Raw genomic sequence first — 15,652 nt, forward strand, 5'->3', positions numbered from 1 at the left:
GTATGTGGCCTTGCTGCAGATTTCACACTCAGCTTCTTTCTTCTTCTGTTACCCACATACCATAACTACTGATAAAAAAGACAGGACAGAATAACCAAAGTCTTAGGATGAAGCAGTACGCTCTCGCTCTCTCTCTCTCTCTCTCTCTCTCTCTCTCTCTCTCTCTCTCTCTCTCTCTCTCTTTTGGCAGTTGGGGTTAAGTGACTTGCCCAGGGTCACAGAGCTAGTAAGTGTCAAGTGTTTGGTCTGAGGCCAGATTTGAACTCAGGTCCTCCTGACTTCAGGGCCGGTGCTTTATCCACTGTGCCACCTAGCTATCCCTGAAACAGTACTCTTGCTGCAATATAACTTCTTAGATTAGGATACGTTTGAGAAGAGATGATCATAAGATACTGCTAATGAATATTTCACTAATCCAATATGCCACTGCATTCAAAGAGGCCCGCCAAGTGCTAGGTTTATCAGGAAACCAAACACTATTATTCTTTTAATTCATCCATCTATCTATATGTATCTATATATCTACTATCCATAACATTAATTTTTTAAAAATTTTGAGTTCTAAATTATCCCTCCCTCCAGCCCCATTCCCACCCATTGAGAAGGCAAGCAATATGATATCAATTATACATGTAAAGTCATACAAGGCATATTTCCATATTAACCATGTTGCAAAAAAAAAAAACCCCAAAAAAATGAAAGTGAAAAAGCATGCTTCAATCTGTATTTACTTCATCAGCTCTCTCTCTGGTGGTGGATAGCATTTTTCCTTATGGGTCCTTTGGAATTGGCTTTGGATCATTATACTGATCAGAGTAAGCTAAGTCTTTCATAGCTGATCATTATTATAATATTACTGTTACTGTATACAATGTTCTCCTAGTTCTGTTCACTTCACTTTGCATTAGTTCATTTAAGTCTTACCAGATTTTTCTGAAACCATCCTGCTCATCATTTCTTATAGTGCAATAGTATTCCAGCACAATCATGTATCACAACTCATCGGCATCCTCTCAATTTCCAATTCTTTGCCACCACAAAAAGAGCTATTATAAATGTTTTTTTGTAGAAATAGGTTCTTTCCCCTTTTTTTTGATGTCTTTGGGATACAGACCTAGTAGTGGTATTGCTGGGTCAAAGGGTATGCACAGTTTTATGTACTTTTGGGCATAGTTCCAAATTGTTCTCCAGAATGGCTGGAACAGTTCACAGCATCACCAACAGTGTATCAGTGTACCTATTTTTCCACAGTCCTCTCTAGAATTTCTCATTTCCTTTTTCATTTTAGGTAATCTGATGAGTATGATATGGTACCTCAGAGTTGTTTTAATTTGTATTTCTCTAATCAATACTGATTTTAGGCATTTTTTTCATGTGACTATTGATAGCTTTGATTTCTTCTTCTGAAAACTCCCTGTTCACATCTTTTGACCAATTATCAATTGGAGAATGGTTCTTATATTTAAAAATTTAGCTCAGTTCCCTATAGAAGTGAAGCCTTTATGAGAGAAACTTGCTGAAAAAAATTTCTACCAGTTTTGTGCTTTCCTTCTAATTTTGACTACATTGGTTTTGTTTGTGCAAAAGCTTTTTAATCATGCAATCAAAATTATCAATTTTACTTCCCATGATATTCTTTTTCTATTGTTGATCAGAAACTTGTCTCTTTTCCTTAAATCTAACATGTAAAATTTTCCATGCTCCTCTAATTTGCCTGTGATATCACCTTTTATGTCTAAATCATTTATCCATTTTGACCTTATTTTGGTATATGATGTAAGATGTTGGTTTCTGCTTTGCCAAACTGCTTTCCAGTTTTCTCATCAATTTTTGCAGGTGGTGAGTTCTTTCCCCAAAAGCTTAGATCTTTGGGTTTATCAAACACTAGGTTACTATGGTCACTTATTACTGCAAGCACTGTTATTCTTGAAGAAGCAAGTTCATCCTTACCACTGGTTGCATATAAGTTTCTCAGTCTTTTTGTAGATCATATTATAGGCCTCATAAGCATTCTGTTTGTTGAATACATGAAGAACTGATCCTGATGGCTAACAGTCCAGGACAGTCTTGTTCTAAACTAATGGCCTCCCTTGCTATTTCAGTCACCCACTTCTCTCATGAGTAGCTGTGGTTTTCCTATTCCTTGTGCCCTTTACAAAAGACAAATTCAAACCTTGCTTGTCTGGAGTATCAAATGTAAATAAATCCTGGTTGCTGTACCTTGAGAAATACATCAGGGAATTGGAAAAGCTTCTGCGATTAACAACTGAATTTATCAAGGAGATAGAATGTGTTGAAGATAAAGGCTCTCCTTTGAGATGAAGACTCAGATATAGGATCAAAGTATGGAAAATTGTGAGAAGTGTTAAAAGAGAATTTTCTCCTAAAATCTGGGATATTAAGGCTAGGCAGCACCCTTTGAAGATTTAAAGGGGACAACTGTAGTATAAATAAAAGGAAATAAAATGAGTTTTCTTAAAAGTAAAAAAAAATTATATAAATGTAAACATTATCATTGCTACTACTAGAAGTTCTGTGGTTTCCCTTAATGACATTACTGATTATTAGAATTAGTGACTTCATAAAGATAAAGATGGAGATGGCAAGGGGATTATAGTGTGCCGTTGTGATAAAAGATAGAAGCCCCCTCTCCGTACCATTCAAACACTACAGCCACAGTGTGTCTCTTGGCCTCAGCTGGTTCATGTGTTGATTTCTTTAGTTTCTTATGTAACACCCCTCCTAGGTACTCAACCTACATTATGGGTTAATCCACAAGAGAGTGGCTGCCACTTGCATTTATGGAAGTATACTGTCAGTACCCACTCTTATAATAGTAAGAGCTCACAAACCCACACTGGCATGATTCCCTTTGTTAGCACTTAAAGGTTTGTAAAGTGCTGCACATAAATTATCCCATTTGACTGTCATAACAAACCTAGGAGGTAAGTGCTGTTATTATCCCAGTTTTACAGACTAGGAAACTGAGGCTGAAAGTGACTTCCCCAGGGTCTCATAGCTAGTAAATACCTGAGACAAGATTTGAGCTCAGATCTTTCTGACTCCACGTCTAGTACTGAGTTAGTCATCCACCAGGCTACCTAGCTACATCTAGCATGGATGAACTTCTATAGTAATCTATAAGTGAGTTTCTAGACATCAGTATTCTAGGTGTGCAAAATCCATACAGCTCATTCATATTAGCTTCTGTATTCATAATGAGTAGTTTTCAGCTATGTAGGAGTCATCTCAAAGAAACAGTTTTGATGTGTAAAGGAAGCATACCAAAAACTAATTATCTAATTAAGTCTTAAATTCTCTAGGGAATCCCTATAATACTAGAATATCCAAAAAGGATGTTTCCGGATGACAACTCCATTCTCCTTTTATTTCTTTTCTTCTTAACCTCTTTTGTTCCCTTGTTATTTGTGGGAATGGTTTAAATTAGGGATCCCTGACTTACTCAGGTCTTCCCTGATCAATTCCTCTGTGTATGTATGCCAATATCCTTTTTAATGTGTACTGTGTTTTTTTTTTAATTCTCATTTTGATTTCATTAGCCAGCTAATTCAATGAAGACACCACTGACCAAAGTTATCTTGGAAGTTGATATAATGAGCCAAGGGTACAGTCATCATGAAGCCCCCAAAACACTTCTTGCATAGCATACTGGACTAGATGGACTAATGTTTTGACTTAGAATCACATCTTATGTTCTTATATAATTTTAAGTAAAGTGGGCTGAAGAAATATTATAAGGACACAATGAATTCAGTCAAACTTTAGATGTGGTAAAGCTGTGGAATTCTGGAAATAATCAACCCACCAACTTGGGAATACAGTAATGACAGGGAGTGACATTATTTTCCGAGCAGAGTGGCTCATGAGATGAAAAGGCAAAGCCACAGGCTCTATAAACAGTGGTTAGAGCCACAACTCGAAAGACAGACTCCATATACACACAAAAACCACACGGTCATTCAACAATATATTCAACCATGATGGTATATGTAAGACAACATGTCATTGTCATTGGTCTTTTCTTCAAACTAAGACAGTGTTCATAGTAGTAAAGAACAGTTTTCAAGTTAATAAATTGTGGTTTCATTTTCCTATTGTTGAGGTTAATCAGTCATTCATTTATATAAATCCTTAGCCTTTAATTAGAAATATCAGTGCATTAAAGTGTTGACTGAGTTAGATTTGCTGATATCCAAAGTAAGACTTGTGCAGTTTAGCCATGTTAGTAAAAGTTTCAATGCATTTTTATTTACTTGTGGTTTTTAATTCTATGAGAGGTAGCATTATCGAATGAATAGAGGGCCAGTCTTACAGTTAGAAGATCCTGGGTTTATATATATTAGCTGAGTGACCATGGGGAAGCCTCTTAAACTCTCAATGCTTCAGGCAGCTCTCTAAGACTCTAAGTTCCAGAGGAATTACTGTTCTGTATGTTGACAGAAGGGGTTTCAACACGGAGCTGCCCACACTCATGAAATCATAAATCTGAGTCAAAAAGTAAAACAAAGCAGAAAACAAAATACAAAACCCTGACAGCACAAAAGTCTTCACCCAATGATCTTATCATGAAAAGGACCCTGGGTCTATGACAATGAAATACAAGCTCTAAAATTTCTATCAAGCTTGAAAGGATTTTAGCCTGGGCCTTGAAATGGTTATATCTGCTATCTGAGAACCAACCTGTCCAAGCATAGAGAAGATGATCACTAGAAAATTGGCCATAAGGAGATTTGTTGGAAGGACTGTAGGGTAGGGTACAGTGACCCACAAAATGGACAAAAATACAAAATGATTCTGTGTGTGGGGGGCAGCATTTTCACTTATAGGATGATGACAAAAGAGCAGAGTGGTAGAAAATTGAGGCTTGAGGTCAGAGGGTTGTAAGGATCAGAACATTCTTAAATTGTCTATAAACGTTAATTTAATTTTAGTATTCTTAATGCATAATCTTTGTCCAACAACCAATGGAGATGAATTTGCTAGAGAAACTGAACCATTGCCATATTTGCATTCTTACTATTGAGAAGATTAAATTAATCCTATATCATTTTTAACTGATCCTATTTACAATTAGATTTTGTCCTGTAACTGCTTAAGTCATGGTTCTTTGTCTCTGAACTTAGTTCATAAATTCAGCTGGCCTATAATGAATTAAGTTTAGAAATCCAATTCTCCTGCTAATCACTGTTCTATTCTTGCCTCATGGAAATCTGTTATCCTTGGGAGACATGAGTGGACACCAGGGAGTCTGGTCTAGTATCTTTATATCACCAAGCTATCCTTCAAGGATGTCTGGTTTGCCGTCCAAAGAAGACTGGTCTACTGTCTGTAAACTTGCAGGTGGACTCAAACAACATACATTTCTAGTCACAGGCGACAAGGAGGGGGTTGTTGCTAGCCCCTCATTCCAAATTTCCAACCAATCATATTGTCTCCCATGCCTCAACTCTGTAACCAATTGTTGTGTCGCCACATGGATGCCACCGAACCCGTAACCAGTTGCATTATTTCTTCGTCTACCCTGCTCTGTTCTTTGTTCTATGCTTTAAAAGACCAAGCTGCATGTTGATCTGGGGGTCTTTGGCTTAAATCGAGGCATCCATCGACCCACTCGGTTGTCAGGCTCTCATCCTGCTAATAAACTGTTATCTTGCTCAAAGCATATGGGCCTCAGTTGACCTTTATTGAATTTTACTTACAATGCCATAAATGAAACTAGAATACATGAAGAAGTGATAGTCAAATAGAAGGGGAGCTGATTGGTTTGTTTCAGAGAAGTGACTAGAGGAGTTGGCATAGTTACTTTCTATTTGTTTCCTCCCATTTAATCTTAGTGAAGACCCCTGATTTCAGCTGTGAGTCGTAAGTTACTCTTATTTGTACGTAGCTGTTTCCATACTGTTTCTTCCATCTGACGGTAAGTAACCATGACAGCAGGGACTGTTTATTGTTTTCCTTTATCTCCCAGAAGTGTAGCACATGGTAGGTAGTTAATAAATGCTAGTTGACTGGCTGACTCTTCCCAAAGGTAGCAAGATATCTCATTTCCTGAGGTAGCTGAACTTAATGCCTTACTATCTTCATGATGAGTGTAATTATAAGATTATTATGAAGACAGTTGTACCTTATTTACCAACATCCATTGTTAAGGATGAAGAAGTAGAGACTGTTTATAAAGACCTTGACAAGCTTCTCCAAACTATGTCAATATACACTGGTATTTGGTAATAGCAGTGCAAAGGTAGGAGCAGGAGAAAATGTCAAAAAATAGTTTTTAAAAATGTAGATTGGGATCAAGAATATAAAAGAGGCCAAAGGCTTGCAGTTTACTCAGGAATTTGTGTGTCTGTGTGTACATGTATATATGTATATGCATGCACACATATGTGTACATATACATTTATACATGATATATACATAATCACACACATATTCCTGACTGTCCCATGTAGAGTTCAAACTGAAAGACTCATTGGTGATGAGATTCTCCAAATGTTTCTATTCATAGATGACATTGTGCTAATTGCATTCAATCACAGAACACAACAAAGGATCCTCAATGAAATCCATGGCAATGCAAAAGAGATTGTGTAATCATCCACATGGGAGAAACAAAATGGATATAAAATGCATATTGCCTAGACTGTAATATATATACATACATACATATGCATATACATATACACATACACATATACATATACATACACATATACATATATATGTATAGATAGATAGATAGACAGATAGATAGATAGATAGATAGGCAGTCTGTCAAGTTAGTCTGTCAATGTATATGCATATCTCAGATGGGTTGTTGCAGATGGACCCAGAATTAGGTTAAGAGGAAGAATTTGGAGTGCTTTGCATTTGGAGAATTATGCCATACTTTCAGTAATCCCAATCTGTGATGCTGTAAGAACCCATCTCCTTAAAACCCATATTCCCACAGCGCTGTCATATGAATGTAAATCATCAAACACCAGAATCTCTGAAGAATCAAAATCAAAAGTAACCCAAAGGGCAATGGAAGTGTTCATGGTGGGTATGAAAGTCAGCTGAATTTCTAACCAAAAATGCCACAATGAGAAATAGCATAAAATATTTCAAATCCATGTAATTGTAAATAATTTTGAAAATGAGATTCAATAAATTATTATCTTATGTGTTACACTGGTAACCTTGCAATGTTAAAAGAACCACAGAAAGTCCTCCTAGTGTAGGTAGATCCTCTATGGAGGATTTAGGGAACGATATATCTGAGAATCACATAGTTAAGAAGGTGGTGGGAATACATGAGATCATAGATCTATTAGATCACATTGCAGTCTGGTTGCTAATTTCTTAATTCATGGTTTCTTACTTAAAAGAATAGATAGTCAGCCTTAAGAAAAGAAATATAAACAGAACCACAGTTCAGGAAATTGTTAGATATAACACTTTTGGCAATGAATTATTCCCAGTATAAATGTATGCAAACAGACTTCAATGGTCAAGGATCTTTTCTTGATAGGAGAGGGTATTTAATTCTTCTTGGTACACTCTCCACTAATACAGATCATGACCTTTTCATTCCTTGAAATATGGTTCTATGAACTCTTCTGTTCAAAAAAATTCATCACTTGAAGGCCAACCCTTTGATACTGAAGCTATGCAAGTTTAGCAAAGCTTGTTGGAAGACAGACATGTGCTTTGTCTATGGGCCCATACTCAAAGCTTTTCCTCCTCAGGGGATTCCCAGAGGCATCAGAATAGAGCTTTAGTGGAGACTTTATTCACAAAATATAACCCCTAGATTATCATGAGGATAATTGCAGCCTTGTGTCCCAACATCCATTGTTGAAGATGAAAAAGTAGAGATATTTTATGAAGGTCTTGACGAACTTCTCCAAACGAAGTCAACATACTTTATATTTGATAACATTTGCCCTAATATTTGGTAATATTTTATATATTGTCCTTGCATTTTGTAAAGACTATAGGGAGAACTGGATTTGTAACAGTCATTATTGTTATATACTCTTAGCTCAGATCTCATCCAAAGGGATTTAGTTTCAGTAATGAACCAAAAGGATTTCTTTATAAGACAGGCTCATTCAAAAGGGGCTCTCATGGCAAGAACCTTAAGGTTAACTTTATAGTGAAAAACTGATGTGTAGCTATGTAATTATAGTTCTTAGGTTCATGGAATGTCAAAGCTAGGTTGGACCTTAAGAATCCAGATTTTTAACCTGGGGTCTGTGAGCTTGTTTGTTTCTTTCTATCTGTCTGTCTGTCTGTCTGTCTGTCTGTCTCTCTCTCTCCCCCTCCCCCTCTTCTTCTCTCCCTCCCTCCCTCCCTTCCGATCTTCATCTCTGTTTTACCTATCTTCATCTATTTTCATCTGTCTCTCTATATAGATGATAGAGAGTAACTATGGCAATAGAATTATTTTTCGCCTGTAATCCTATGTATTTTATGTGTTTAAAACATTATTCTGAGAAGGGCTCCATAGGTTTCACCATACTACCAAAGGGGTCCATGACAAAAAGAAAAAAAATTAAGAACTGCTGGTCTAATCCAACCTCATTATTTTATAGATGAGAAAATTGAGATGTCCAGGGAGAGTAGCAAGTTGCCCTAGATCACGCCACTATTATGTAGGAAAGTTAGGACTTGAATCCAGGTCTTCTGATCTGGTGATGTTTTTTGTATACAATACTGCCTCCAAACATGGCTCAAGGCCACAAATATACTCAAGACCAAAAACATTAGATATGCCTCTTTCATTTACCTTTATAGCTCTTCACAGTTGGTCAGTGAGTTCCTTTGAGTAGCTTTTATTGGCAGGCGAAGGAAGGAGATGTTTGTTTTTGCTCTTAATTCCTCTTCTCTTCTGATTGCCTGATAATTTCTTGTGTCTTCCCCCAAATCATTTCAAGCCTTTTGTTGATTTGGGTTGATGTCTGAAAATTCCACCCTGCATTTTTCCATATAGAGTTGGAGGGATTTTAAAAAATTATTCATAAAAAGATAGTGTCAGTTAAAATGTGATTCATTAGATAAGCGTCTAATATGGCATACCAAAAAGAATTGCACCTGAAAAATACAAATAGCTATTTCTTATTTGGGGCTCAGAGATGTCAGAGATAGATATAGATTTAGAATATTTACAAAATGAAAAGGCCACAGGTTTAGAAAACTAATTTCAGTTTGCTAGCACAGCAACTCATATTTGGTCTTTTTGATGCAGAAGAGAGCAGCAAAATGTATTCAAAAAATTTGAACATGTAAAACATTAATTTTGTGTTTGGGGGACAGGTTTTTCAGTTATAGCAACTATATTGTAAGATTACTTTAGAGTTTTTTTTTTTTGATAAAATTTATTTAATTGAAGGATTAGATGGGGAGAGAGGGAAGAAGGAAGGAAAGAAGGAAAGAAAGAAACACGCATTTAGTAAGCACCTACTATGTGTTTGGCATTGTGAAAAATACTTGACAAATACATTTATCCCTTCCACATCAAAGGTTTCCCCATTGCGGTTTTGATATATTGCTGGTAGGCATAAGAATTTAAATGGGAAATTTTTTGAAGTTTTGTGGAAGCTACAGATAATGCACAAAGGCTCGCAGATGATACAGAAAAAGTTTAGAAGCTCAGAAATGCATAAAATATTTGTATAGTATTATATAATATCAACATATTTTATCCTTTAATACCATAATAATTCAAGCTTCTTCTCTGATACAAAGACAAGGCCAAAAATTTTTATGTAGATTTTCCAGATCACTAGGGTGCCATCCCCCTAACCCCTGCGAGGTGGAAGGTATATTTGTATTATCTCATTTACTTCTTACAACAACTATGGGAGGTAGATGCTATTATGATCCCCATTTTACAGTTGAGGAAACTGAGGCAGACAGATTAAGTGACTTGATCCAGGATCACATAGGTAATAAGTAGCTGAGACCAAATTTGAGCTCAGGTCAAGGTCCAGAGCTTTATCTACTGTACTACCTAGTTGTCAACAGTCTGTTTAAAGCTTTTATACTGGATGAGGTTTGATCTAAAATTTCAAGTCATTTCTTATACTTCAGTGTTACTAGGAGTGTTATCCAAGGAAATGGTGTTTGATACAGAGTCTTTATGATCTAGTTGATGTGCCTGTTAGAATGAAGACATGGGGAAGAAGGTGAGAAAATCAGAGTACCATAGATTATTTTCTGAGATTTATTTTGTTTGAATGAGAAGAAAATAGCTGGGTGGGTTTTCGCAAACTAAATGTCCCATGTCTCTTGTGTTTCCTCTCATCACACTTTGCCTATTATTATTCAGCTAGCATCTCCACCACAGATTAGAGAAAATAAAGTGAATTTAAATGCTCATGGTTAGCTGCATGTTAATGAAGCCAGCAAAAGGTTGGAAGGGGGAGAAGATAGTGTGGAGTAGATTGAACTTTGTGATATAAAAGAATTTGTGGAATTTATTTATTTCTATGACTGATCCCCTATTACCATGGATAACCAAGGACTAAGTGTCTAAGTTATTCTCAAAGTTGGTCAGGGTCACCAGGGTTTCCAAGAGATTCTTTCAAGTGGTTTGTGAGGTTAAATCAATTTGCATAATAATATTAAAATGTCTTTATTTCTAATAGGGCAAATACTAATAGATGGAACCTTCATAAACCAAAGCTCTTTGGGAGTCTTTAACAGTTTTCAAGAATTTAAAGGGGTCCTGAAATTGAAAAGGTTGAGAACTGCTGGTCTATGTTAATATCTTTAGCCGCAGGCATATAGATGAAACAGTCACCCCTGAAAGTGATGTGATTTAATCTGGATTCCTTCTTGTTTCACTTAGGACCAGAAGCCATCTGTTATCTCCCTTCAGAAGCTGATTGCAAGAGAAGTAGCCAATGAGGAGAGAGGGATGTTTCTCATCAGTGCTTCATCTGCTGGCCCTGAGATGTATGAAATTCATACCAATTCTAAGGAGGAGCGTAATAACTGGATGAGGAGGATACAAGAAGCAGTAGAAAGGTAAAATTGCAACATTATCCTGTACCAGGGAGTGGAGCTGGGTGTTGAGGGAAGATCATTCTAACTTTATCTCCACTCCTCCCCTAAATAAAGCCTTTGTTCCAGCCAGATTGATCTACCCACTGTCCCTTGAACACGACTTGGGTACTCCTGCCTCTCTTTTTGCTCATTTTTTTCCTGCCTGGAATATCCTCATTCCTCCTGTCCACCCGTGTGACTCCTAGCCATTCTTCAAGAACCCACTGCAGTCACAACTCTTCCATGAAGCCTTCCCTGACTACCTCAACACCTAGTGATCTCTCTTTGCACAGAATTCCTATAGTGCTCTATATCTACCATTCAAAGGACATCTATAACATTAGTATGTATGATGAGCTGTCTTTTTATGTCATCTCTCTTGTTTCCCTAGTTAGATTATAAGTTCTTTGAGGACAGGGAACCATTTCTGATTCTTCTTTGTATGCTTTACAATGCCTAGCAGAGCACCTTGCAAATAGTGGATACTTAATAAATGTATTAATTATTTGATCTCTTTATCCTTAACTAGGGCAGCTAGGTGGTGCAGCATATAGAGCGCTGGACCTGGAGTCAGTAAGACTCGTCTTCCTGAGTTCACATCTGGCTTCAGACACTGAACTAGTTGTGTGACCCTGGGCAAGTCACTTAACCCTGTTGGCCTCAATTTCTTCATCTGTCAGATGAGCTGGAGAAGAAAATGGCAAACCATTCCAATATCTTTGCAAAGAAAACTCCAAAATGGGATCACAAAGAATAAGACATGACTTAAATGACTGAACAACAACTACAATATTCTTAACTGCATTTTTTTCTTATCACTTTCTTGTAGAAATTACTAATGTCATTTTGAATAGTCATTAGATTTTTTAGAAATTGTTTTTATTGTGAACTTAAGAACAATGATAATTTTGTTGTTCAGTTGTGTCCAATTCTTCATGACCCCGTTTGGGGTTTTCTTAGCCAGGGTACTGGAGTGGTTTGCCATTTACTTCTCCAGCTCATTTTACAGATGAAGAAACTGAGGCAAATTGGGTGAGGTGACTTACCCAGGATCACATAGCTAGTAAGTGTCTGAGGACAAATTTGAATTTTCTGCAGGGTCAGTGCTCTGTGCATTACGGCACCTCCCATGGTGCCACCTAGCTGCCCTAACAATAATAATAGCTAGTATTCCTAAAGTACTTTGAGGTTTACAGAGCACTATCTCTTTCGATCCTCACAACAGTCTTGTGATGTAGGTGCTGTTGTTGTTCCAGTTTTAAGAAACAGGCTGACAGAACTATGTGACTTGTCCAGAATCATAGCACCAGGAAATGTCTGAGGCAGTATTTGAAGCCCAGTCTTCCTGATGCCAAGCCTTGTAATTTATCCACCTGATTTCATTGGGAGGAGAAAAATATATTTTAAAATTTTATTTTAAATATGTATTTCCTATTCTTATTGTAAACAGCAAATAAACAAAACAGTAATTTCCATGTACACAATGGAACACAAAAAGAAAGCTATATATGAACTTGTGAGTCTTCATTTCCTACTGCTTACTTTCTTAAAAATATATATATAAAATAAATTCTACGTGTTACTTTCAAAACTGTCTCTTGCTTGCTTGTGCTTCCATTTGGACTTCCTTCTATTCTTTCTGAACATTAAAAAAATATGTCAGTGACCTTCTTTAAATTCTTCGTAGCAATATTGCTAACTTCCCTACCCCCTATCTTCTCTCCCCCATTAAAAAGAGAGAGGAAAAAAACCCTTGTTAACAAATAAGCATAATCAAGCAAAGCAAATACAGATAGTGGCCATGACCCCAAATGTATATCCCTTTCTATACTCTGGGTCCATCACTTCTCTATCAGGAGGTGGATAACTTGTTTCACCATAGGTCCTCTTTCAAAACTATTTTTCATTATAATGTCCTTTCATAATTTTTTCTCTTGGTCCTCCTTACTAAATTTACTCTGCATCAGTTCATACTACTCAGGATTCTCTGATATGACCTCTTTCATAATTTCTTATGGTACAATAATATTTTATCACATTGATGTACAACAATTTGTTCAGCTATTTACCAGCTGATGGACAAGCCAACAGATCCCAGTTCTCTTTTTTCCCTTCCCTTCTCTTCCCTTTCCCTTTTCTTTTCCCTTTCCCTTTTTCTTCCCCTTCCTTTTCCCTTTCCCTTTTTTCCCTTTTCTCTTTTGATCCCCACTTCCAGATTAGGGAGTTTGTTTTGCTTAAGAATATTCCCTCTCACTAAGAAATACAGGAAATGGGGTACAGAAGTCTATCCTGCTCTTCAGGAAAATAGAAGGGGAAGGGGATAAGAGAAGGGAGGGGGGAGAGATAGAAGAGAAGGCAGACCAGGGGAAGGGGTATTCAGAATGCATGCCATCTTGGGATGGGGGAGGGGTGAGAAATTTGGAACTCAAAAACTTGTGGAAGTGAATATTGAAAACTAAAAATAAATAAATTTATATTAAAAAAATTAAAAAAAAAGAATATTCCCTCTCTAGTGTTACCCTCCTTCTCAATCATCCCCTTCTTCCTCACTCGATATGTTGTCTTCCATGTTGCATTTGATGTATTTCATCACCAAACTATTTGTAGGTGTGCATAAAAGTGTGTGTGCATGCTGTGTTTTCAATATTCCTTTGTCCAATTCATGTAAGAGTGAGATTCATCTGATGCCTGATTTCTCCACCCCTCCTTTCTGTATTTTCTTCTTTCCCAGTTTTGAGAAATAGCATGTTTCACCTACACTTTCGTTCTTCCTATCTACTCTAGTATATTGCTTCTACACTTCCTTCTCCTGCCCCTCCTAAAACTCTCAGAAGAGAACCAATGTATCCCAAGTTTCTCTTTTTTATTTAACTAGCTCAATACCCTTTGAAGATAATAAGTTTCTGAAGGAACTTTTGTTTCTTTTCCCTAAGGGAGAATTCTTAAACTAATTAAGGAATACAGGTGATCATAGAAGATGAAATGGACAATTTTGTTTACATAACATTGCTTTTGCACAGACAAAATAAATGCAGTTTGAATTAGAAGGGAAATAGTTGACATAAATTTATACATCATATTATACCCCAAACATCCAAAATATTAATAATTGATACATACACATAGGAAGGAAGGCAGGAAGGATGGAAGGAAGGAAAGAAAAAGAAAAAATTAGAGAGAAAGAACAAATGAACAAGAGCCTTTCCTCACCAGATAAGTGGTCCAAGGTTATGAACAAGCAGTTTTCAAATGAAGAAACATATTATTTGATGTATCTTAAAGGGTACTTAAAGAAAGTTGTATTCAGTTTTAGTTTTCTTATTCCTCAGCTGCCCCTCCCCCCAAAAAAATAGAAAATGAAAACTACATGTATTAGAAAGCAGAAGTTCACATTTCATTTCACTGGATGCCAAATGTGATGTTTTTCTTCCACCCTGAAACTTTATTGTAACACTGTCCTTGGGTTCTCAGCTATGGAACTGTCTTATAATATTATGAAGTGCTCTTGGTACTGGATGGGGTCCAGCCGGGATCTACCATATGCCAAATTTCTCCATAAAGTACTGCATAGGTCAGGCTATAGATCATTATTCCAGTGTGTTTCCTAATGAATCTAAAATGAGAACATAAGGATTTCATTTCATGTTGTCTCTGTCAATGATTGTCTTTTCCAGTTGCCCAGAGGAAGAAGGGGGAAGGACGAGTGAATCCGATGAGGATAAAAAGAAGACTGAAGCAAGAGTAGCCAGAATCCAGCAGTGCCAAGGTACAGTGCGTCCTTCAGACACAGCTGCCCAGTCCAGTCATCTGATGTGTTTGTTCTGAAGGCGAGCGTCAGAGGGTTTAGTGCCCTCTACTCTATTTTATGTACTACTGTTTAATTGTATATACTATTGTCAGGGTCATAGAAGCCCTAGCATGTCTGAGGTGGAAGGGATCTTAGAGTTTATCTGGTCCACTCTTGTATTTTGTGGATGAGGACATTGAGACCAGAGAAGTGAGGCATCTCGTCCAGAGTGAGAGAGGCAGTTCGTTGTAGAGCAAGGATCAAAACTCGAGTGTTCTGCCTTACAGTTGGCTGCTCTTTCCAATAAATACCCTACCTTACTTCCATTTGCATTAATTTTTCAACAAAATTTCTAGTTGATTTAATATATATGTAATATATATAATTATATAAAAATTACATCTATGTATAGATTATATGTGATATGTATTACATATTCATTATATAATATATAATGTATTTAATGTGACACATTAAAATACTGAATATATGATATCATAAATATTAATATATTTGCATCATGTAATATTTATAATATATTATAAGCAAAATATATGTTATAATTGTATATATCATATGATATTTATATCATATAATATGTACAATGCTATATATTATAAACATTTATATTTATATAACATATATTAAATACAATATTATATGCAATATATTTATATGTGTATATACAGCACATATATTTAGATTACATATGTATACATTTATATGTATACACATCATATATTTATATTATATATTTAATTCTGCCTATATGTATCTTTGGTATAATTAAGTCAGTGAAAAGCACACGTA

At 36.3% G+C, this 15,652-nt stretch overlaps 1 protein-coding gene across 5 annotated transcripts in view; it reads left to right on the forward strand.

The window, feature by feature from the left end:
• ARHGEF28 (Rho guanine nucleotide exchange factor 28) overlaps positions 1 to 15,652 on the forward strand; it is a 249,912-nt gene that overhangs the window by 174,958 nt on the left and 59,302 nt on the right. For all 5 annotated transcript variants that reach the window (XM_020998382.2, XM_020998383.2, XM_078153157.1 and 2 more), the window contains 2 exons: positions 10,859 to 11,037; positions 14,730 to 14,821. In XM_020998382.2, coding sequence (XP_020854041.1) covers positions 10,859 to 11,037; positions 14,730 to 14,821 — 271 coding nt within the window. The remainder of the gene's footprint in view (positions 1 to 10,858; positions 11,038 to 14,729; positions 14,822 to 15,652) is intronic.

The sequence above is a fragment of the Phascolarctos cinereus genome, unplaced genomic scaffold, assembly GCF_003287225.1.
Source record: "Phascolarctos cinereus isolate Bilbo 61053 unplaced genomic scaffold, phaCin_HiC Scaffold_4;HRSCAF=312, whole genome shotgun sequence".
NCBI classification, from domain to species: domain Eukaryota; kingdom Metazoa; phylum Chordata; class Mammalia; order Diprotodontia; family Phascolarctidae; genus Phascolarctos; species Phascolarctos cinereus.